The sequence below is a fragment of the Dermacentor variabilis genome, chromosome 8 (genome assembly GCF_050947875.1).
Source record: "Dermacentor variabilis isolate Ectoservices chromosome 8, ASM5094787v1, whole genome shotgun sequence".
NCBI classification, from domain to species: Eukaryota; Metazoa; Arthropoda; class Arachnida; order Ixodida; family Ixodidae; genus Dermacentor; species Dermacentor variabilis.
Window position 1 is genome coordinate 55025747 of NC_134575.1, and position 25534 is coordinate 55051280.

Genomic DNA, 25534 nt, shown 5'->3' on the forward strand with positions numbered 1-25534 from the left:
AACCAAATGCGGACAAGACAGATACCCGATTATTGTTGTGTAGCAAGATACGACCCAAAGGGTGTAATTTCCCTTAAGTGTCTACAAGAGCTTCATGGAATTTTTCACTAACCTAAAAAATTTAACTCGAATAAAGATGCAAATCTGATTTGAACATATTTCCGTCGGGCAGCCCTCATGATCGCGAGAAAGAAAAGTTTCGCTTTAGCATTTTATCACACTGCAGGATTAATAGCGGGAGCTCGTGCTTTTGGTTGGCGAATAGTTGAACGCGCATTTCTTCGTTGAGCGCTTCATAAAAGTATAACTCCATGTGGCCTTTTTTATTCCGTGGGGTACGAGAACTGTCTGTAAAAAAAACATATGAACGCATAATACACCGTACATGTTCTGTACCTACTAGCCGTATCTATACTGATGACCACAATTGCAGCTATTGTTCACGCTCATAAATGGAGAGTAGGAGTAGTTTTAGAACATAATCTCTATCTATATGCCTAATAACACGGAAATATTACAGAATGCTTCTTTGCAGCTACTTTTATTATCAGTTTTCTTTCGAATGAATTATACACTTAAATGAAATACTTCGCTGAACTTCCCATTGTTTTGCGACTTTAACAGGCAGTAATGGTTGATGAGCAATGTTCACTCCATTTATTGCGACGCTATAAACGCTAATTACGGGAACGATGTTGTGGCGTTGCGCGAATATATTTACCAGGATTTGGCAAAGCCCATTTACATTGTAACAACCGCGAAAAGTAATAGCATAGCCATCTGTTAACAATAACATGCCACACTTCATAGTTATAAAGGAAATCATTGAGTGCTTCTCAAACAAGCACTTCTCCAGCTAAACACTGTCTCCATTTGCAAAATAGCACAAACTGCATTCTTTATAACATCGAATGGCTTAAATAGTACATGTGTACAACATGCTAGACTCAATGCGGAAGTAAACAGCAATTTTTTTATCCAGTTATCAGTCATGCGAGCACACTGACAAGCAGGTTTAATTATTAGTCACTGGCAGGCTCAGCGGTTTCCGCTTCCTTCATTATTTGGTCAAGTCTTGTTTCCTCTCGATCAAGCTGCTGGCATGGCCCATTAAATTCCGTAAGGTCATACATGTCTTGAGTACACACAGACTGGAGCCTCTTAAGACATTCAGTATCAGCATTTACTTGTCGTCTTGACAATCCCCACAACAGGCATGTGTGGTTTTCTGAAAGCATGACCAAATGAAAGACAATGCAAATGTAAGTATAAATATCATACAGATCCGCCACACCACTATATTGACCATAGTTTGTGGTGATGTTGACAGCGTATTGAATTCTGGAGTTTCACGGGCCGGAAGCTCCATTTGATTATGAGGCATGCCGTAGTGGGGGTGATGGGGGATAAACTTTTATTATAGAACCAGCTCTTTATGATGGCCGGGCCTAAGCCTCCCGAGAGGGGACGTCGCGGGCTTGCCTCGCCACCGCCTCGCGGGCGTGCTGGGTCGTCCAGGTTTGCTCGTCGAGAGCGGAGTTCCGTAGAGCCTCACGCAACCTCGACAAGAGTATCGTGGTGTTAATGTGTGTGTAATGTGCTGGGCACTCCCACAGCATATGCGGAAGCCTTGACGGGTGAGTGTCACAGCACCTGCAGTTGGGGGTAGTGTAAAGATCCGGCAATATAAGGTGGATGCGGCCGGGTGAGCGGAACGTGTTTGTTTGTAGCAGGCGCAGGGTGGTAGCCAGCGCCCGGCTGAACTTGGGATGAGGTGGGGGAAACATTCCGCAACTGAAGTAAAAGGGCTTAACGATATTCTTATAAGTGGTCAGATTGTCCTTGGTGTCCAATTCGTCTCCAGTGACTCCAGCGTGCTTGAGTGATGGCCTGCGGAGTAATTTTGACTACCAGGGGATTTTTAATGTGCCCCCAATGCCAAGAAAATGGACGCTTTTCCATTTCGCCACCATAGAAATGCGGCCGCCGCGGCGGGGATGTGACCCGGCGAAGTCGTGCTTAGCAGCCGAACACCATAGCCACTAAGCCACGGCGGCGGGTAATGACGACAGCGACTGTTTCTCTCAGCGTTTTGCGCAAAACGCGTGTGGTGATGGCGAATGTTACCCTGCGTGCAGCACCGCTGTTTTTCGCGTAGTCCACGGAACACACAGCAGGACGTGTTTGCTTGAGGCGTTTACGTGCGCCATTGTTCATAGCTTCCATAAGGTCAGCATTGTCATTGACTGACACTTAATATCACATTGTAGCAGAAGTTTTAAACTTTAATGGAATAATAGGGTATTACGTGAAAAAACTACAATGAGTTTGAGTCACGCCGTAGTGAGGCCGTCCGGAATAATTATGACTACATGGACTTCTTTAACGTTCACCTAAGTAAAGCAAATAAGCCTTTCCGCATTTCGCAGCCGTTTAAATGCGGCCCACCACTTGTTAGGATCGAAACCGCCACGTCCAGCAGAGCCATTGCGATTACCCCACCGAGAAAGTCGCAGAAGTGTTGATTAGCCGGGCCGTCGCTTGCGCATGGTCGTCTAGACGCGGCTGTGCTCACTGAATACGAACCCTTGCAAACGCACGCTCAGAGTCAGTTCTCCGCTAAACAAATTTGCACAGTATAATTGGAATAAAAACAGAACGGCGTCTAAAATGGGTGGCCCCATTTTGGTCGGCGTTCTGTCTTTCTTCCTAATGGGCCGTTACTTCGCCACCAGACGAGATTACGTAAAACTCTTGATTTCGCTTCAAATTTGCACATTGTTTACTTTTTAGGAATATCAGAAACATACCGCATTTCGCCGTACAGTACCTTGAATTTATATTTATCCACTCGGCCCGCCCCTTTTGTAATTTCTAGTGGTAGAGTTTCCTTTAGTGAAGGAACCACAAAGAGGCATGCTTTATGACTTCGCCTTTGCCCTATTTAGCGCTCCTTCCATGCATGCGAGCTGTTGCACACGAAGAATGGAAAGGCTGTTATTTTCTCGTTTGCTGACTGCGTTGGCTCTGTCCATTCTCTGCATCATCGCCCTGTCACCTGTCTACCATACTATCCCCATACATTTGGGCAATGTTGCACGTGAGTACAAGAGTAAACGCTTGAGCGTCTGCACGGATGTTGCGGCGGGTTCACGCACAGCTACTGTGGGTTAGAGAGTATTCTGGTTACACCTGGGAGCTCTAGAGGAAGTTTCAGCGACGTAATAATACGGTATAATTGACACCAAGCGAGTTATGACGTCGCCTTACTCCTTTGCCGCCCTTCCGCTATGCATAATCACGCTGTCAAACACCCATCGACACGGCGTTCCAGACAGCAGCAGTAACCAGCAGCGGTGGCCGCAGCGACAGCAGTAGGAAATTGAAGGAAGAGGCAAAGAAAGTTTCGCTTTAAAAAGATTGCTCAGAGGCGGTACAATGTCGGCAAAAGAAGATCGTCTTCAGGAAAGCTGCGTTCTATCTGTCACAACCTCATCAAAAAGTGAGTTTAGTGGTTGATCTTTTTTTAGAGGCCAATTGTGCCTCCGCGACGTCATGTTTCGGAACTGATTAGACGACTATGGAAGGTCAAAATATTTTGAACAGAAATGCGCACTACTCATACAAGCTGCGTTGTTTTATTGGAAGAAAAGCCTAATATAGACTCTCCACAAGGCGCAGTTCAGATAGCTTCAGCGAAGAAAGATTGATCGTGTTTACTTAGCATTTGTGGGTTCACTGATGTATAAATTGAATACAGGTGAACAATGTTAATTTCGTACACTTAAATGACCGATGTAGTTTTCCCGCGCATATTATTTACTATACAAAGTTCCACCTTAATTTGTGAGAGCACACCACAGCACTTTGTAATCTGAGAACAACGATGCATATTGCTTTCTTCCGGTGAAAACGATGTCGCAGATACAAAATTGTAGCCAAAGTTTCATAATTTTTCTAATAACAATCGATCCAAGTTTCGGTTACATGCATCAATATGGTTCACTGATTTTCGAAAAAATAATTATTTTGCTGAAATAAGCAAGACGAATACGGAAGAAAATCAGAAGACTCTTAAGCAATTCTTCTGAGATGTGAATGTGAAATAATTATTCTCTATTTGAATGCCACTAAGCGGTTCGTCCAGTTATGAACTTCTCGCGGGCAAGCGAGCGCGTTGAGACCCTTGGTGAACGTCTCCTAGGTATCACAAGGCCGGTGCGAATTGATCCATGACACCGCGCTACCTTGCCCGACTGCCATATTATCTCATTGGGACGCACTCGAATGAGCCCCAGTGATTTTGAAGTCATCGCTTTCGTCACACCGGCCTTGGCGATGAAAACTCCGGTCGAAGCAGCCTGATGTCATAAAGCCGAGTGCACACGCTTCCTTTCTACGAGGTGCTGGTTTAGCCCGGAGGGTGAGACACTCGGCTCGCGATCGCATGGTAGTAGGTTCGAAACTCACACCACCACTGTTCTTCCTATCAAATTTATTCTTTTCTATACATTAATTTCTTTATAGCGATTAGCGAGTCAAAGTTAGCACGCAGACGAGAGCATGCGCAGGCAAGGGAGGCGCGGATAGCACAGGTCTCCGACAGCGAGAGTAGTGACAACGCAACGATGTCATCTTCCGTTTTGCCCATCGCATCCCGTGCGAATTTAGATGCCGCTTGCCTGCTACAGATGACACCTTTTTCGCTGAATGAGCAATTTGTTACTACGGCGCCAATATGGAATCTAGCCTGGTGCCGGTATACATGCAGTTACCAAGAATTTTCTAACGGCCTGATCTTTCCATTAGACTTCACACTCGATTTTTTAATTCGATCGAATTATCATTGCTCCGCAATATTTATCGATTTGTTACCTTGTTTTCGCATTTCTTTATTAGCTCATTTCCATTTAGGATAGTCCCTCACCATCGTACAGCTGTGCAAATGAGACGCGTAAGATGTGCTAGATCCATCATATTTAGACAAAAATGTATAGCTCAAAGTGGTGCATTATGTACGGTAAAACTAAGGTTTAGAAAGGGACAACAAGCAATTGTACCACAGGCACTACGCCTGATTGCAACCGGCATTCGTAATATCACAAATGCCCGACAATGAGAAACCGCAGGTTAGTTTATGGGAAAAAAATAAGTAGGGCCGTAAACATTTATTGTTAGCGTTTGGATGAAATGTCAGTGAACATTACGTCCAAGGAGCTCACTTTATTTAAGAGGCCCGCAGATAATTCTCTTGCACGTCCCTAAGGGAGTAGGCCTACACTGCTTTTAGTAGCCGCTGAGAGAGTGGCCGTCGATTCAATATTATGCTCAAATTGCGTCGTGATGACGCGACTAAAATTTACATGGACACTGTTTCTACTGGAGCCTCTATGAGAATTTAAGGACATCAGACGCTTTCCTGGAAGCATTTGCCCCTCTATTCCGTCATGACAATTAAGCTGACATTTTGTCATGTAGCCTTCAAGAGTAAATCACGCAAATTTCACAGTATTCTACATTTTATCAATATTCAATAATTATTATCCTTGCAGTAAAGAAGTAGCCAGCCGGTTTCTCTGGTTTCACACATCAAAAATGTCTGCTGATTTTTACTGTAACCTGCACACAGATCTCAGAGCTTGAAACGTCAGTGGTAGCATGCATTTTCTCTCTTTATTAAGCGTATAAATAAGTATGATTTTTGAAATATCATTTCGCAGTACGAATGTAAATGAAAATTTCTAAACCCCTGGTAGGGCTATGCTTTCAAATCAGCACAGACAAAGCTATTATTCGTGCTTCGAGAAACGGTGAAATTTCATTAAATTGCTTCAATTATTTTCGCATAAAGATCGCACGATGCGGCTCCTATGAAAGCCTCTTACGTCACAGGCAGCCCGGTAACTCAGGTGCGCGTGTCGAAAAGTCCCAGCGTACTGTTCAGGCAAGAATATACGTGTGCGAAACCTGCTACAGCCTTTGAAGCTCTGACTGAAATACACGAGCAAAGTGACGCTGGAGAACGGACGCAGATACGGAAACGAACAGGTGTGACTCTTGTAATTTTTACGACAATTCGTGCTTGAAATATCTTTCTACCTTGATCATACTAACTCGATAGATATCCCTGCATCACTGAACGTCAGTTTCCTGATTTAAAATGGGCCGTAAAGATTTAATAAATTCATTTTCAATTGTGTTTTCGCTCATTGGTTTTTGGCTGACTTCGTTAAGACTGGATGTCACAATAAACTTCGGATAACACCGAATGAAGTTTCTAAAACTGCGCCGAATTGGTCGGAGAAGCATGTCATAGCCTCCGATACTTCGGCGTATTTACATTTTAACCCAGCGTGTAGTGTATTTATGGCTGAAGTTTATTTCTCAAAGCGCGGACTGCAGTTTTCGAGTGATTTCTTTTTACTTCAACAATTATGGGCCGTGTCAGACGCATTCTGTACTGAAAGATACAAAAACCATTATATGTTTGAAACATGCGTTCTTCTGCCTTCTCAAGCTATGAAATTAGCCTTCAATAAAATACGACAGACAGTGAATAATAAATTTATTGCTATAGAACTGTTTGTACAAGTGAACAAAAATTCTGTAATCGGTTACGGTGTTCACCTCGCTGAAAGAGAACACGTAGTATGTTCGTGCATGCTATCATAGCTCTTTAAGCAGTTCCATGGCGCCTTTAATGAAACAGCTCAGGTACACAAAAGAACAATGTATTGATGTACTACAAGAAAAACGCCATCAAAAGACCAACTCATAACACTATTTTGAATCATGTGGAAGACATGAACTTGACAAGAAACTTACGCTCACTTGAAACGCCGGATGACAAAAGCAAGCAATCAGGTTCAACTTGCAGAACCGTGTAAGTCTGAGGAAAGTACCTTGGTGGATCATTCGTAGGCGTAACTGGAAAGAAAACGCCTATTAGGTATTTCCTATCTTCTATCATGTGTTAGGCACTGTTAAAAAGCAGATACTTTGGCGAAAGGAAAAAAAAAACTGGTCTGACTGTTTCAAGTCCGGAAGGTACTGGTAGAACCTTACGATAGGTTTCTTTGCAAAAACATTGCAGAGAAACAAGAAAGGTCACTGTCAAGATAAATGCCGATCGCGGCTGAAGTACCACCCCCCTCCCTTCCCTGGTGTCATACGCGCGAAGGAGTACGGCCCGCTTCGTAGCTTTGCGCAGGCGAGATTGAGCCGCCATCATTTGGTCACCGTCGCACGCGTTCGCTCGCACACAAGAAGTACGGCGCACAAGGGCGATGTTGTCACGAGAGGAACCCGCTACGTGCACACTGCAACGAAAACGTGTAGCAACAGCCACAGCAGGTCAACCCAGCGCGCCTCCGCTTACCTTCCTCCTCCACGACGCCTCCTTCCCACATGCAGACTTCGCTCAGTGCTACCTACACATTCCTCGACGTGGTGTTAGTTTGCACCGCACTCAGCGCAATCCTTCGCACTTTCCCCCACGCGCGATTCTCTTCACGTCCAGGCGCTTTCGCCGTTCGCTTGCTTCGGGGCTTCAGACAGACACCTCTTTTTTCACCGGCTGGCCAGTTACGCTTGCGTGTAAGATAGCGCTGTAACACAATATAACGTATAAGAGATTATAAAGTGAAAATATACCAGACATATCTCTAAAAGGTTACATTTGCTTTACTAACTTTTTTCTGCCATAACGTTCTCTTGGAACAGCTGGAACTGAACGATATTTTATAACATTGCATGCGCTTAGTGTCTAATATCTCTCTTACGCATATTTGATACACATTATTACGGCGGGGACCCAAGTGTTCTGAGCGTGCTGCTGACTCTTCTTTGCAACGGCTCGCGACTCCTAACGGGCATGGGCAGAGGACACGGTGGCGATGTGACCATGAACAAAGCCATTTAATTACATCGTTACGGAGCGGCCAGCTCTACAAGCTTCCTGACGGAGAGTGACACCCACTCTAGCTTGCTGAAGTTTGCTGAAGGCTGAAGTCCGTTTGTGGGATAATTTTTGTAGTTTGGAAAGCGCACGCTCAGGTGAAGGAGCAAGCGAACGCTTTTTACGCTTGTGGCCGCTGCTCGTTGCACGTAAGACAGTTTTTACCCCTCCTGGCTGCGTATGTACAATTAGCTTCAGTGGGGCGTGGCACTTGCGGAGACGCAACACGTTTGTGTGTATGCACGAGTAAGAGCGGGTGCGAGAGAGGAAATGTGGGGACTTTGGCTCCTTGAATATACGACTCTTCCTAGGCACTACGGAGCAGTTTCTTAGCGCGTGTTGTATACGCTTGTCCCTAGGCATGCCGGCAGAAGTCGCGGGTTGCGGTAGTGCTCACCTTAGCGTCGCAAATTGGCGGCTGGACGTAATTACATGTATTCAATCGTGTTTTCCACTAATTGAAACAAGATGTCATTATTTCGCATTATTGGCGGAGCCTCCAGGAACAAAACGGCGTCGGGGACACCAATGCTAGAACCCGGGCTGGTCCGTGGGTTGGGGCTCGCAGAGGCCTGTGCGTACCGGGGGGTGTCCGCATAAAAAATAGGTAAAGACAAACAAAGGCATCGAAAATATCGAGACTCACCACTCGTTGATGTACTAACAGAGGAAAGGGATAGAGAAATCGACTGCACACATAAATTGTACCGGAACAATCGGTGAGAGTGATAACGGCAAACGGGAGTAACAGAATCCGGTGTCACATACAATCCTTAGACGATGTAAACGAGGCAGAGAATTGCAAGGCGGGTCAGAAACGGAAGGTGACGACGTCAGCAGTGCAGACTTGAGCACTCTGGCCATGGAGGTCGACATAGTGGTTAAACTCAGCGGGGACAAAGCAAGTTGCGCACGATGGTACTCGACTACAACATGTCTGACGTCACAGTAAGGGCCATCCTTTATTGAGCCTGAGAGGCGCGGTGAAGGACCCTGGGCACAGTCCACTATGATGATGCGCCTACCCGCACGATGAAGAAGAGCACACGCATGATGATGATAATATACAGATGATGAAGTGCACAATAAATGCCCGCACATGATGCAAGGAAATGACGTCCCAACCCACAATGTGTCAAGCGATGCATGCCGTGGCGCAACACTAGAGGCACATGCGGCAGGAGGCTTGACGGGAAAAACCGGGAACAGGAATCGCCCCTTTCTTGAGTTCGCATCAGAAGTCTTTACTGGTCACAGAAACGGCAGTCGCAGTTTCGACAAGAATATTTGTCGCCGACGCCTTCTGAAAACAATACAACCTTCTAAGGAGGGAAAAGATGAGGCCTCGTAAACTTGAACAGCACAGTCCTTGTCGCGGAAACTGTAGGTCAGTTTTCCTACTGCCCACAGCTTCAACGGTGAAGCATGTGCTTAAGGAAGCGGCGGCAGGGAGAAAGAGACCGACAGTTAGCTGAAGGCAGGGAGACGCAAATACGAGTCCGTTGAATTAGGCATAGTACGGAGAGAAGTTTCTCGGCGAATGTAGGTGATGTTTGGCGCGCCACAGGGAATTTAGTGCGTGACAGAAATAGATGCGCGCCATATGTTCCCGAATACAACATGCAAAACACACAAAACGATCATAGGGAGTACGTCAAGGGTTAGCCGTGGACGTACGATAAAAAATGACGAAAAACTTGCCGAAAAGACATGCCCTTTTTGCGTGCACATCCTTGTGATGATCATATCTGCCATATCTGTCATATATGATCATGAAAAAAAAAACGATTTGGAAAGTGAACTTTACTAAGATAAATAGATGTTCATACTGTGAGTAACTTGGGTTTCACTGCGCACAGGGTGGTTATGCTCGCAACATCGCTCTTCAACAGCACATTTTGCTGCTGATTCTATTGAAAATAAGCAAACATAAAGCAAGACATCTGGAAGAAGCTCTGATCAAGACCAAGATGAGTTTAACTCATCTTGAGGCCTGCACGAAATACAAATCAATGCGCTGGACATGCTGGTCTCTTAGTTCGCCGCATTTTTCAAGTTTGCGATGGAAGAGCTGAGCTCGTCTTCCATCTTTAGCGGTTAAGTATAATGTCCGGAAGGCGACAACGGAAGCCCACGAGTAAGAGCTGCTGTTCTGGCTGGAGGCAGTAGGCATCTGTCGATCACAAGGTCAGGTGACAGATTCATCATAACTCAGACGTGCAGTCCAATGCGGCGCTTGAGAGGGAGGTGGGAGCACTTCAACAACTTGCGCAGGGATCACACAACAAAGCGGCAGTCAGTACGGAAGAAGGCTAAGTAACACACGCCGCGAGATATAGATGGAGAGGCACTACCCGAATATATTGATGAATCAGCGTCTGCAGGCCGGAAGGACCAGCGCCGATGCTTGCGCGCTCCAAGACCAAGAGGTCCGCGTATTGCATAGTGGTGTGATGGGTTAAAAGACATTGTTTGCTTAATTAATCAAAATATTTATCAAGTTCAATTTCTTTGACAACTCTCGCAAAGTTCTTGGCCACGAGCATATGGAAGGCAACATCATCTATTCCTTTCATAATATGCCTAACCTTGTCATCTTTGGTCGTGAACGCATCCGAGTCGCTTTCGCAGGCCGATAGCGACCTAAGTGTATCGCGGCAAAGTGTTACCGCTTTGCTGAGCTCAGCCACGCAAACGATCTTCAGCTTGAAGCTTGTGCAGAGAGGGACGCCCAAATAGTGAAGTGAAGGCTGCTTAGACAGTGAAGTCGCCTTCGTGGTTCCTGAACCACGGAGTGGCCACGCCAATTCGATAAAAAGATGGCGTTGGTCGGCTTCACGAGGCCATCGCACTTGTTATACACGCTAATGCGTACATTCTTTCCGAACCACTTTTCTACATTGTGATCGTCGGCGCCACTGGAGATTGCAAGGTCGCGCTGAAGGACCTCACCAAATAACATGGCAGCCTGTAGTGCAGGAGCAGCTTGCGAATGGCCAGCGTTGTCGCTCATTGAGGATGCAATTGATAACGTACGGCTGCGGAGCTCCAGGAGGCTGAAGAGGAGTACCCGGCAACTCCAGCAAAAGCCACGGAGAGTTCCTACAAGCAGCATCTGCAGGGAACTTAGTGCAAAATATCAAAAATGGGCTAATCTCAGCCAAACAGGAATGGAGCGTACAACATCTTCCTCTTGCGCACTTCGCCGTGCTGGCTGCAATACTCTCCAGTAGAATTTATTTATATATTTTACAGTGTAAGCTGGTTATGGGCTCAATCCCGTAGCCGTTCCGGTTGGCGATAGTGTCCGCGGCCACCACGGCGGCCGCCGCCAGAATACGGTGTTCATAGCAGCTCTCGCCGGGAATGAGAAAAAAAATACCGAATGTCCGCCGAGACTGAACCCTGGCCCGCCGCGTGGAAGCCATTTAGTGTACCACTGAAAAACACCAATGCCCTCTCGCACTCTGAGGAAAAATGCTCTATATACACGTCCTACAGCGCGAGCAGACACACGATGTCACATGCGCGCCTAGCAACGTCGATGCGTGCACATTTTATGCCGCAAATGCATATTATTACAGCAGGTTGGACGCTACGTAAGGGGTGCACAGGTAGTATAAAGTTTGTAAACAGAGATAAGGTGCCTCAGAAATGCTGGCCAACGTTTCGATAGGAGGACCTATCTTCGTCAAAGGCAGCCTTGTCATCCTCGGCATGTTATTTTTAAAGGGTTAGTGCAGTGACGTCACATGCGTTTGTCGTCGGTGGCGTTTGGTTATAAACGGAGAGACTTCAGAGGTAATGAGCGCTGTCGCCTGACGTGTGTGAGCGTCGTTCCCAAGACGAGGGGAGAAGAGGGGGAGAGCGGGTAGGCGGGGAGAAAATTAAAGAAAGAAAAGGACAAAGAAACAAAATGGTGGAAGGGACACCAAGAGGGAAAAAAATAAAGGGAGGGGGAAAGAGCAAGAAAACAAAAAAAAAGGTAGGGGAGGCATGGAAGGGGGTTGGGGAAGCGAGAGGTTAGGGAGCATTCAGAGGTGTCAGTGGCGGCATGTTTTTGTGGTATTAGAAGAGCCGGTCAGGAGGTCAGTGCGCGAGTAACACAAAAGACCCCCCCCCTCCCGCCCCCCCCACCCAAATAAAACATGAGCTGAAAGCGTGACTTGAATAGCATAGCAGAAATGCGTCGAATAATTTTGAAGTAGTTAAGATGGCAACAAGAAGTCTGGGGTGCAATCTATGGCGTATCTAAAAGGCAGCGGCATGCTCTTTCAAGGGACGTTAGCCCCAGTAGTTCAGCGTAGGTGTCGTTACTGCAGTATACATAAATGGCGATACCTTGTGTGGCTGAGGCACCGATAAAGGTATACTGACGTCTGGGACTTCGGAATGTGTTGGTGTGGATGTTTCAAAAACATATAATAAAAAGAGATAAAGAAAAAGAAGAAATGAGAGGGGGGAACCGAAACCGGAATAACAAATAGGAGGGTGACGTGCACAGAAGCGGGCGGGGGTTAGTGTACATGGCAAAAGGAGGTCCTGCAGTTGATACAAACGTAAAAACATGAGAGTGTAATAAATTAAGTAGTAGGAAGGAAAAATTTTGTCGAAATGGAGAACTAGGTGAGGTTAGGAATTAAAGTTAACTGGTGGCATAATGTGTTTTATCTCTTGGTTGATGATATGAGAATTTCAGATTTAGATTACCGCTTTTAAATATTCGAAGCTGCCGCGTGCCAAATTAATTCCAGTCGGGTGTAGGCAATTAAACTTGTGTATGAGGTATGATTCCGTATATTTCCTTTCGCGAGGTGAACGGAAGTTTGGTTGTAGTATATATAGCCTTGCTTTGTCAAAGATATGACCATGTTCATTAACGTGGCTGGCTACTGCTTTAGCTAAATTGTGTTTTGTGTCCGCGCGACGACCGTTGAGTCTTGTATGAATTTGTTGTCCAGTCTCACCTAGGTATTGTTTGCTGCAAGCGGCACATTCTAGACAGTAGACTACGTTGCTTGATGTGCAGGTGAATACGGAAGTTACCTTGTGTGCGTAATTCGATGCTGTACTGTTTACCGTAGTAGTAGATTGAATATGTTTGCATGTAGAGCACCTGGGGCCGCCACAATGACCAGTTTCCAACCTCGTCTTTGTTCTTAGTTTGACATGCACGAGAATATCTTTAACATTAGCGTGGCCGCTGTAGGCAACTCTGGGCTGGTCGGGAAAAATCTCATTAAGTTTCTGGTTGCTGGTGAGAATTGGGTAGTATTTACTCAGGATGTTATTCACGTTTGGGAGTGTGTTTTAGAATTTAGTAGTAAGAAGAGGCATTGTTGTTCTTGTGATTCTCGGGCGGGACTTGAGGACCTCGGCTCGATCAAGTTTGGTTGCAGCCGTGTAGACTTTTTGAAGGTCACTGTTTGGGTGGTTCCTGTTTGACAGGGTTTCTTTAAGGTGATAGAGTCTATTTGTGTAGTCTTGGTTTTCAACGCAAATGCGACGTAGTCGTGTGGCTTGGCCTTTGAAGATGCCTTGTTTGCAATGTCTGGGATGGTGGTTCATATATTCTAGGTACTGTTGTTTGTCGAAAGGTTTCCTATACAGCGTTTTCTTTAGCGCCCCATTGTCAACGTATATCGTTGTGTCCAGAAAATGCATGCGCTCAGTTGAGGATTCTAATGTGAATTTTATTGTTGGATGAAAAGAGTTTACAGGTAGGGGCACAAGGCAGTTAATAAGGCCTAGGGAAGAAAACGAAGCTTAACGAGATGTATACAAGAATGCTAGGAAATATGTTCCTGATTAAATCAAGCAGGCTAGGTGACTATGTAACGGCCGTGCTTCAAAGGAGATCTGAATAAATCAGCAATATCATTATCATCGTGCCGCGCCACTTGCTTTGCGATTTGAAATGCGCGCCGCATAGCGTCTATATGTGCGCTCTTTGCATTGCAGTTGCTTATTTTTACCAGGAGGCACATCATATAGCAGTTGCATAGGTAGCAGTACAAGATAGATAGCGAAGTCTTGAGGAGGGAAAATATAATGGATATGTGTAAATATTGATGTACTGATTAATATGTAAGGCATACCTGCTAATTGAAACAGGCTAGCTGACTGTTTTTTATCATTCCCTTTCGAAGGGAATGACATTCAATTATTATGATCTTCATTAGCTTCGTATCGTGCTATTTGACACTCGAGGTGACATGCGTGCCACGTAGCGTCGATAAGTACAATCTTTGCATTGCAGTTTCGTTCGATTCTACCAGGAGTCGATGCACGGCGGAGAGTTAGGATCCGGCTCGTGAAAACGACGTGAACAGACTTCACCGCGAAGACTCTGTAGTGCGTGCTGACGAAAATTGCGCTCCCGGGGGGCCGCTCCTTCAGCTTAGGCTGTGACTGCGTGGCATGTACCTCGAAGGCCTGTGACTTTTCTTTTTTTTTTTTGCTGACAGAACATAATGCGCAGTAGCGCTGTTTCAAGCGGTGTTTTTTAGAAAGCACATTCACAGACACGAGAAAGCAATCAGATTTATAGAAGTAAAGTAGGCGGAATTCAATATTTATTTGTTGACGAGGCAGCTGCCGGTCCTAAACTGAAGTTACTCGGCTTTCCTTCATCGTCTTGCATTTTCGCACTTGGGCATTAGTGTCTACAAACAGATCCCCTTACTTATGCATCCGTTTGTATTGTAGGGAAATATTATTTGGACTAGCATAATACTAAAACCTGACGCTATCTTCGAAACAAACTAGATGACGTTATTGCCATCCAGTGAACATGAGAGGACATGCGCAAGCCGAAGGCTAATGAATACAACGCAGATGCGCTCAGTAATTATGATTAAATGTCGAAGAAGCAAACCTATTTTACAACAACCTCCGCAACAAGGTAGGTGACGCGCTAGAAGGCGAAGTAGGTGATAATGAAAGCACTTTCCACTACGCAAATATTGAACGGGCTTTGGTCAGTCATAGCAGCTGCTGATGTGATCGCCGTCTTTAGTATCAGTATTTTACACTGCCCTAGCAGCTACAACGTTCATGGCTGAGACGTACAATTCTGGACTGGCAATCTTTAGGTCGTAAACTCAAGTAAATTTCTCACGAGTCATTTTGAGATTCCAGCAACAGACGGCGGTGGACAATGAAACAACCATGACAGTGAGTTCTTCAAAGATATCACTGTAAAATTCCTTTACCTTATAGAATAAACTGATAGATATCCGCAAAAAAATCTACCGATGCTTTCATTCGTCCACTATGTATGTACGGATTTCATTAGTTTTGGAAGGAATTTCTTTTTTTGCGGAATATTAGGAAAAACTCCATTTTAAAACGGACGTACATTAAAATTGTCGTATTCGTGTCAGATATCACGACTCCTTTGAACTGCAATTCATGTTTACTGCAGATAGGAATAACGAATGGAATAAGCATCCTGTACCTTCTATTATGTTCTTGAGTTGAATTCTTGTCTCAGCATCTTCGGTAACCGCTTGAAATTGTACGACTTCCTTTCTGAAAATACAAAAATCTAGACATGTTCAAAACATCAGTAAATACAGTCCAGAGATGTACAAAATTTTAGAATACCTTACGCATCTCAATTAATTTTGTCGTCGTATGACATGTGGCACCGCTCCCTCTAATATGGGGAGACAGCATCGGGGGAACAGTACCAATGCCTAGATTGAAGCATAAGATAGAGGAACATGCTTCGTATGCCATTTTTCGCAATACGTAAACGAGAATAGGCGGTGGCCGAGCAGAGTGCACTTGAGCAATGACTCGTTAGGTATTGTAACACCAATAATTCTGCCTAACAATATTTGACATTGAGATTCGTGCTCACTACAGGTGTTACGCTTCTGCCTATGATGTGCGGTTGCTCCTGTTTTAGGTGGGCTGATTCCACTCAGTACTCCGAAAATCATCACACCGCCTAATCGTCCACAATGCTCAGCGAAATTTCTGTCCATTGGTACCTAATATTTTACTGTGAACGGTAACCGTTCTCTAGTAATACATGGCCTGCCCTATTCAATTAAAAAAAAAAAAAGCTGAATGCCAGCGTTTGCTTCCCATTTAGCCCACTCTCCTCTTTGCTACTCTATTGTAATTTTACACTGTCACAGTATTACTCGTAACATTTCTCGTTATTTCCCTAATTGCACTCTCCTGCACTTCCCTAGCCTATAGTCCAAAACTCTATTTTTTCGGCATGTGTGTATACGAGCAGCGTGCTGTGGTTGTTCATTATTTCGTTAACAATTACCGGTACCTGACACTAATATCTTGATATGGCTGCAACATTTCCTATAAGCCGTTCATTTTGTAAACATATGTTCACATATCCTGCGTCATTTGTGATTAATTAGCCTACATAAGTACACCATTGCAGAAAATCTAGATGCCTGCAACTTCGCGGATTCTTTTGTTCTTTACCGCCTTTCCAACGTTGCCTTATCATTGAGTATTTATGCGAAAACGTCAAAGGGCCCATTGAGCGATAAAGCCTGCGTCTCTAGTCTGTTTAGCTGCGTAAAGGCACCTAAACCCCAATTCGCTGTGACGCGAGTGCGCCTCGACGAAGCAGAGTGGACGAAATGGAACACCTGTTGTCACTATTGCGCCAGGAAAGACGGCATCACCGCGATGCCAGCTCACCCTCGCTCTCGCCCACGAAAGCCTGTGTTATCCGCGGGTTCCTTGAGCGCACGAGCTCTTACCTGCGTTCTAGATGCGCCTTGGTAAGGCCAAATCAAAACGCGCTCGCATGCCCACGCGTGGGCAGTTCATGACTCGAAGGACCGCTCAGCGCACTTCCAATTGGGGCATGAAACAGTTTAGGTACAGCGTACGTTGCGTACGCAACAGCGTGGCGTACGCACGATCGCTACGTTCTGCAAAGTGCGCATGTGCAGAACTCAACACAAACGGTACGTGATGTTTACGCAGCTGCCACGTACGCAAGCATCCGATTCATGCCTGCGTACGTGGGGAGCCTTGCGTGCTGCTCTCGTGGTTCTAGTTGGTTCGGGAGGGCGCGAAACAAAAGAGTTCCGCAGCATGGTGGCGTCATGGGCGATCAGATGAATTCTAGGTCACTCTAGCGAAAGGCTGTGCTTTTCAATAGCCTACAATTTGGCTTTGCTGCGTTAAGTGAACGCGCAGAAGCCATTCCCGGATCCTTCACGGTGGGAATGCATAGCAAAACATAGGAACTTTGTTTTGGAGAAAGTGTTCAGTGTGCGCTGTTTGCGCGAAATGCTCGACCTCGTGTGGGCGCAGTTCGTCGCAAATGACCGTGCCAGCCTCAGAAAGCGACTATTCAGTTGTATTTTTCTAGATATGATTCGTGTATTGCATTCACAGTAATGTAGTCTTTTAAAGGCCGAAATAATGTTCGACGTACAGACACGTTACGTCACGTTGGCGAGAACAACAGCGTCAATAGTTAGACCGATCGTTCGACGCACTGACGGAAGAGGCCAATGCGCTCCGACGCGCCCGGAGCCTAACAAAGCTCGCCCGCTTACGTCCGTAGGCATTTCGCAGTACTAAAAGCTCGACGTGACACGTGCTTCCATGTTCCGCAAAGTGCTTGCATGCTGCGTACGTATCGTTCCTTGGGGTTCCCAACAATTTCTCGCAGTAGCAGGTTGTATCTTGCAGGTCTCAGATGCAGGTCGCAATTTTCGGGCTTCAAATTGCACGTTCCTCAGCCCTTTTGAACTCATCATTAGGCACGCACACAGCGTTCATATCCCACAATTACTTGAAAGATTGACTGCGCAAAAGTGCTGTCAGATTTTCTAGCCCAAAGGCAGTAGTCGGCTGAATCAATATTGCGATGTCCAGGCATTTAATAATTAGCTTCGTTATCTACTTTCAATTTCTGTACTGAGAAAATTATACGAAATAGCGCAATTTACAGCCAATCACGGTAAATTCATGTTAACTAAATATACTACGACTCTGATACCCCTGATAAATTTAAATTTAATGTGTTTGTGTATCAGTTAATATTGCTAAAACTTCTCACGATGCCATTGTGGACCCAACGAAATATCAATGTGTTTCGTACTATATTCATAGTACGAAATACAGGTGTAGGTGAAAATGTTTTATGACTCAGCATCATGTTACACAACACAAAGAGAAAAAATGGCAAATGCATTTTCTAAAAAAAAAGCTCGTCGTTTCACTATCTTTTATTCGTTAGCTTTTATAACTAATATCAACTATTTTAACGCGACAGCGTTAAGGGCCAGGTGTCGCCGAAAATCCGGCGTAGACGTCCAGCGTCGACAGATTCTGGACCAAGAATCATTTCAAAGATCGCATACATAACCACTCTTTTAGCACCTGAGTTGTTCAAACCTTGTCTTTCATTCTTCACAAAGTTATTCTTAGGAATGTTGATAATCACAATTCACCAACAAATGTCAGGTAAAAAACACCGGCAGCACATACCTTTTATGTTAGATCTTCTAAGACTGAAATGTTGATTGTGTGAAACACTAACAGGAGATCAGCTCACGCAAGAGGCCTCGGGTCTAACGAAAAGCTCGCCTTCGTGCTTATAGCGTTCGCCACCAGCGTTTTCCGGTAAAAATTGATGGTACATAGGCTGCAGTTGCCGGGAAGCGTGAAAAGCAGTCAGGGATCTTTGAATGCTATAGCGTTCGACTCTTAAAGGCGAAGCTTAAGGTTCCTCCAAATTTGATCACGCTGTTCATTTCTCAGTATTAGGGTTATTTAGTTCTACGTTAAGGTGCTGCCCACTGTTTCCTGTTCCTTTGAACGTTACAATCTGTGTATGTTCACTACTTTTTGAATTATTTTAGGAGAATAAATGTTTTAACAGCAGAAATTTCTTACTCAATATATCAGTTATAATGTTCCCGCTTGAAAAATACTGATAAGCGGCCATTCATAGCAACATACTGTTTGTGGAAGCGCCCCGACCTTATTATTAAAGTATAGATTTCGCTCACATTATGGTTACCATCCAAGTCTGCTTTGTCTAGGTGAATACGCTGGCAGTTGCAAGATGCGTACTATTACTTGCGAACTGTTGTGCTCTGACTAGACCATGCAGCGTTTTCTTTTTTGGCTTTCGGACCATCAATCTTAACCTTCCATTAGACATTGCCTGTCACGGCTCACATAGTTTTTCCTAATCATGTCCAGCTTTGAGATTGACTTTTTTGATTACTTGTAATTCCTTACGTTAAGTCCTTGTAAGTCCCTATATTAATTGGCACACAGAACGTTTATATCTTTAATGGATCTATGCCTTATTTATCTATTGTACTTTGTGAGGAGATTGCTCGCATATTACCTAAATTCTCTCTTCGCTCTAGCCATCGAATTTACTGCTGACATATTGCTTTTCGTTCGTGACGGCTTCTCTTTGTTGCTTACGTGATGTAAAACTCGCTACAACTATTCATGCTTTATCTATCTATCATAGCTATCTGCGCTAGTGTGCAGGCAGAAAAAAAATGTCAGTTATTTGATGCTCACTGTCTACGCAACACTGTAATAAAATATACATCATAATCTTTGTAGGGAGTCTTTGCCTGACTTACATTTTTATCATCACCTCTTTCCGTCTGAAATAAAGGAAGAAAACAGTTTTATTTTACTTTTTCTATTTGGGCAACAGTCTATGTAGCAGCAGAAAACCATAAAACATTATTTTGCGGCTGGCGGTGTTGGGAGAGGTGAAGGAGCAGGGAGTTCTTGAAAATGTGACTTTTGGATAACTTCAGCAGCTGACCCACGAAGTGGGAGCGGCGTTGATTAACGACCATTCAACAGCAAAGAATACTCGAAATGCACAGTGATCTGGATAGAAGAGCTAATGCCACCATCTTATGCGTAGTTTCAAAGCGCGTGCATTAAGTGCGACTCGGAGATCGTCGCTGTGTGGCTATTCAAGAATCTGAAATACAATAGTAGCTTCCATAACAGCGATTAATGAACAACGAATTTTTTTTGCCCCGACGGATCAGCCAAGTAAAGCTAACTTTTACGCCTTTGGACATTTATCCGGATGGCGATCTCAAGGGACGTACTGCATTGAAGCGTTGAAACGGAAACCTTCGCCGAGCATCTTTCTGCGGCTACGTGCCCTTGAAACGTGAGCTAAGTACCACAGACCCTTGCCCTTACACTATAGATGTTTCTTTTTCGGGGGTGGGGGAACTTTGGTAGCTGCTTTTCTGAAAGCTTATTTGCCACTAAACGGAACAGCTGACGTTCCTGCATATGATATGTGTGACTGTTAGGACAGCATTGGTAACCTGTTGTGCTACGGTCCTCAATTTAAGTACACAGGCAATACATGTGCAATGCATTGAGGCCACTAGATGAACATCGATTAAGTGAATAGATGCTGCGGAAACTCCTTCTCCACTGATTGTCCGCCCAGAAGCAAGTGAAGGCAGTTTTGAGCTTTCGGAAAGTACCGCCTTATGCGAGCGCTTTTCACTGTTTAATGTTGTACGCGCACGTGCATACATTCCGATGTCTCTTTTCTTTTCCCCCAGTGAAACCAGGCAACCAGAGACATTTATAATTAACCTTGCATTCTCCAATTCTCTTCTCTCTCTCTCACACGTTTTCTCGAATTGTTTACTGAAGGCGTTAAACGAACCTTGCTTTAAAAGAACGGCAAGAAAAGGTGTCTTAGTTGAAAATTCGAAGCTGCTGTACTGATGCTTCTCATGAAAGCTGAAAAGGCTTCACCTGTAAAACTAACACACTAGGGTTGCTCCGGCTCGCGTTACATTTCGAATGACAGAGTGTGAGCGAAATTGTACATCTGAGATCATAATTGCACGTCTTGTGAAAAAGTTGTCTGGAATTTGACGACCAGAAGTTGACTTGTTTCGTGCAAGATAGGGCGTGCCCCGTGTGGTCTTTCTCACTCGCGTTGCCCGCATCGAATTATTCCAGCACACATTTTATGCTTCAAACGTCCGGAAACTGAAGACTTAGCGGTTTACTGGTGCTCCACTTGAGGCACGGTGAAATACTTTGGCAAGCCTGCAAACACGCTGGCCCACTACACAACACGGCATCTCAATACTGGACCCGAAAGCAAACAAACCATGCTGATTGATTGTGAAATGTACGCACGCAAAACGAGCTCACATGCGTATCAACCGAGCTCTGTGTGGTTAAGCAACGACATCATGAGGACGGTGCTTGTGGGATTCGTCTTTATGTTCTTGACGAGCTACTGTGTAGGTTTGTAGAGCGACGTGCAACAACGTCGCTCCCGGCCTCCTATTTTCTTCTTGTGCCGCCAAATTCAGTTTGATAGACTTTGCTGAGGCATGGCGACTTTAGGTGAGCAAATAAGAATTATAAGTGCTCCGCGTGCAGGCTTATTCTATCGTGTGAAGGTGTTTTTTTGTTTCCAGTTTGTTTTCGTTTCTTTTCCTAACTGAAAATCGAAATACCATTTTGCCTCAAATTTCTGCCTTTTAAGATGTTTTTTTATTCATTTTACTCCATCAGATAATACCTTTCGAGAAAAATGGGTTTCGCAGCAGCTCGTGACATGTTTCTCTTCCCTTCGTGGAGTTATTTCTTACCACTGAAATGACTGATCACTTTCAATATATGTAAGTGCGTGGCATATATAAATGAACACTGGCCGCACGTAAAAAATAAAGAAAGTTTCTGTTTTAGCAAAAAATCTTGTTTTCAGTGCCCACGAACAACTTTCGCGTTTGGTTTTGGAACTTTATTTTTCATCACATTCTTTTCATACGGGCTGTGTCGCAACATATTTGCTTCTCTCGGCAAGGAAGCCGCTACCAATGTGCCTTACGCTGCCATCAAAACCAAACCTCTTCTACTGTCCCCACGTGGGCTATTGGTCTCGTAATAGCTGATATGGAGCGAGGATGTGGGTGGCTGGGGTCAACGCGGGAAGCGGCAGAGCTTGTCGAACCGTTAAGATGCGTGGTACCGGCCGTCTGTTGCGTTGTAGCCGGCAGCCTAACTTCCTCAAGAAGGGTTCCACCGGCACGCGCCTCGAGTTCCTCACTATCTTCGACCGTGGGGCACCGCGACGAGCATAACAATCCGACGCGTTTTCATGTCGGACTCACGACATTTCGCTTGTGGTCTCATTGTGATTAAAGCAGCGCCTGTTCAGAATCGCACAATTACTTCGTAGCCACCGCGATTCGCCGAAGTTCAACTTATCGTCAAGATCTGTACATTTTAACGTAAATAATATTTATTGGCCACGTTTCTTGAAGAGTCGTCATCGAGGTTATGGCGGCTCTTGTGTTTTAAGTTCCCTCCGTCGATGTAAATTGTGGCGGCTTAGCGGTACTCACTCGTGATGCAATTTTTGTGGCGTGGGGTTTTATAACATTTCTTGGTTGTTATAAGTTTTAGTAACTACCTGCTGCGTTATCGGTGCTTGTTACAGGTTTTAGTGGTGCAGCGTTACTGGTGCTTGATCGCCATCGGTAAATGTGTGAAATTAAGTTTATCTTACAAATCTTATAACGCCGTATCTGAGCAGCATCTGTGCTTTCGAAAAATAGAGAAAACCCTCACGGCGCACCACTTCATCTTGACGATGGCTTTTTAGGCAGCCAGCTTGAGTCATCGTTTTCTTGATTAATTCCCACCTAAGCGGAATGAACGCTACTGGCTTTCGGATCCAGAGAAACTCCCGGAAAATCTATTATATCAGAAACACAACCTACATTTTTGTTCAAGGCAACACATCTGAAAAATCTTTAACTTCTGCAGCGCACTTGCAGAGTTAGTGATAAACTGTACGTTGAAAGCAATGTAGTCATACTGTTCCGTTCTTAGCCTCAGCAACCGTTCCTATGGCAAAGGCGGCGAGGCGGCGAATTTGGTTACCAGCTGTGTTGAGATTGGCCAGGATTGCAAAGGCGTTCATGCACTTTTTAGGAGCATAATGAAAAGCAGCACACTGATGAAATAAACTGGAGCACTGCACAACGGAATTTCTCACTGCTACATTGTTGCTCAGGGACGTTAACCTTTATGAACTAATTAATCCTTCTAGCCAGCGGGGCCCAGAGTCAAGGGAATGTTCAAGCAACAATTTCATATTATAAGGTGTCAAGATAGCGGAAGAATGGGTGGAATTTGACTAGCAGAAACACAACACAAGCAACGTGCTAGTTAAACCAACTGATTCAGCATCCGATACTTTCACACCCTCGCGTAGCTATAGGTACTAAACGCTCTTACAGCGGAAACAATAATGCTTCTCACACCGCCATAAAAATTGATTTTTTTCTTATACTAAAAATTACGATGTGCTTCAAAACAATCAAGGTAAAATAAATATACTTACATATCTCCACTTGTTGCGGAAGCTTTTCTGGAAATTAGGAACAACGAGAACATTTTATTACTTGAGAAATTGCTCTGCCTAAAGCATACTATTAAATTACCGCAATTTCTTTTTATACTAAGAAGTAACTCTACAGGTTGCGACACTTCTTGTTTACCATTAAATATAATTCCGCGCAATAAATTTTAGTGGCAATTCAACTAAGGGATGACATCCATCCAACCCAATGGTACCCACAGAAACTACCCGCGGCAGCTGGGCGACCTGAACAAGAGCTGCATCTCGGATGATACATGGCAGGACTCTTGGAAGGAGTATCATTAACCCGTCATTGCCCTATGGATGATACACAAAAGTATTTTTGGAAAACAGCTGAGACTTTCATCCAAACTGACGCGGCAGACTCTGGCCAGGGCATGTGGGCAAGTGTTCGAGGACTGCAGACATGAAGATGGGGCAGAGATGCAAAAGGAGGCGAGTCCACAGACCGTGCTGCGATATCAGGACCACACCGCTCAACGTCTGGACCATAAGCCCAGCGCGTGGGCAAACGATCAAGGCCCTTGATCAACATCTGATGTACCTAAGCGTTGTAGTAAAACATGATGGAGTTATGTTACTGTCAGATATAGGCGGCAACGACGGTGGTGATGCTACAAGCTGATCTTCACGCACAGCCCACGAACACGCACTTGTTGACAGTCACGGAATAATATGCTTTCAGCGAACTGCGTCTAGAATACCCATCGCTACGAAAACCTGCTGATTGACGTTGTTTTTGCGCAATTCAATAGGCAATCCCCCTTTTCTCGGCCTATGCCCCGTCGGCTCGACGAAGCGGCACCCCCAGCAAATAATCATCATTCTAAGCGTTGACCTCGACCACCAAGTTGGCGGGAGGCGCGTTCGACAAGGACTCCAAACGCGCGCTCTATTTCTTATACGCCCATGACGTCATATTCCACTAGCACGTGGTTTTGGAATCGAACCTACGAGTTTGTGTTCTAACAGTTAAGGAGCCTGAAGTCCCAAATTGATTACATCCACATGCGCCGACTTCACCTGAAGATTTTGACTGACATGAAAGAAGTGCTCAACTAGACGGCTACGTCGCAGCATCACCCGCCCTGCAAAGTCTCATCGCCAGGCTACCAACGCTGACGTGCAAGGAACGGATGTCCCTAGCCCACAGTAAGCTGTAGTGAAAGCGTGTGTGGGAGACAGAGATCATGACGAAAATTTGCCTCTCGTATGTTAAGATATTTAGGAAACGCGGCGATAGGCGAACAAGGCAATCGACCAAGCCCCACCCACGAGACGCTCGGTGCCACAAGGCCTGGCGTTGTGGTATTGAGCGTGACGCGTGGCTGTGTACGTAGCACGGAGAGGTGAAGGTCCAAAAATATAAGAGGCTTTGACAAGCCTTCCAGATAAGACATCGTCGAACAGGGTGGTTGGCTGCGAAGCCAAGGGATCATTTGAAAAAAAGCAAATGCTGCAAAGCTGCCCTATTATACGAAAGCCCACAAGAGGCTGGACATTTGTGAGATGGAGTGGAATATTGTCTGTCTTGTCAACCGGCAGTAACAACAAACGCGCGACACAATCGGTACCTCGACAGTGCCCCTCAGAGTGGCTAACTGACAGCTCACTAAACGGCCAATGAGGAAGGTAGGCGACAGCACTTCGAAAATAACATAATTGAAAAATTCTTTCACTTCCCCCAATCCCCAGCCCTGCTGCCCCTTTCTCTGTTCACTTCATGTCCGCAGAGTAGCTCGCACACGCTCTCAAGAAGATGAAGCCCGGAAAGGCATCGAGATCTGACGAAATCGCGGAAGAAATCTGAAGTACCACGAGCCAAAGGTCTGCTCGTTGTGTGGGTAAGATCCGCAACGCAGCTCGCGAAAGAAAAAAAAATTGTTTCTGCCGACTGACAATGATGCACGACGGAATCGATCTTAAAAGCCTGATTTAGCCCCTACAACTGGGCCAACTACACGCCAATCTCCCTGCTCTCAGACTCCAAGAAAAATTAGAGCACGTGCTCGGCTGATGTATTTGAGACCTCGTCCAGCTGACGCTCCGGCATACTGCAATTACGAAAGTCCGTGGAACAAATTATCACATTCACGGCACAGAAATTCACCTTGGGAAGTAGCGTGCGGAGCAGCGGTCACAGCATGGTG

At 45.1% G+C, this 25534-nt stretch overlaps 1 protein-coding gene across 3 annotated transcripts in view; it reads right to left on the reverse strand.

Annotated features, from left to right (window-relative positions):
* Positions 1-536: 536 nt before the first annotated feature.
* LOC142591027 (uncharacterized) overlaps positions 537-25534 on the reverse strand; it is a 102495-nt gene continuing 77497 nt past the window's right edge. The window contains exons 8-12 of one of the 3 annotated variants that reach the window (XM_075703403.1): positions 23346-23372; positions 19570-19593; positions 15417-15490; positions 6832-6927; positions 537-1228 (exon numbers count right to left, since the gene is read on the reverse strand). In XM_075703403.1, coding sequence (XP_075559518.1) covers positions 1023-1228; positions 6832-6927; positions 15417-15490; positions 19570-19593; positions 23346-23372 — 427 coding nt within the window. In that variant the 3' untranslated portion in view covers positions 537-1022. Of the gene's footprint in view, positions 1229-6560; positions 6696-6825; positions 6928-15416; positions 15491-19569; positions 19594-23345; positions 23373-25534 lie in introns of those variants that run through there. The other 2 variants (XM_075703402.1, XM_075703404.1) reach the window with 2 other exon arrangements.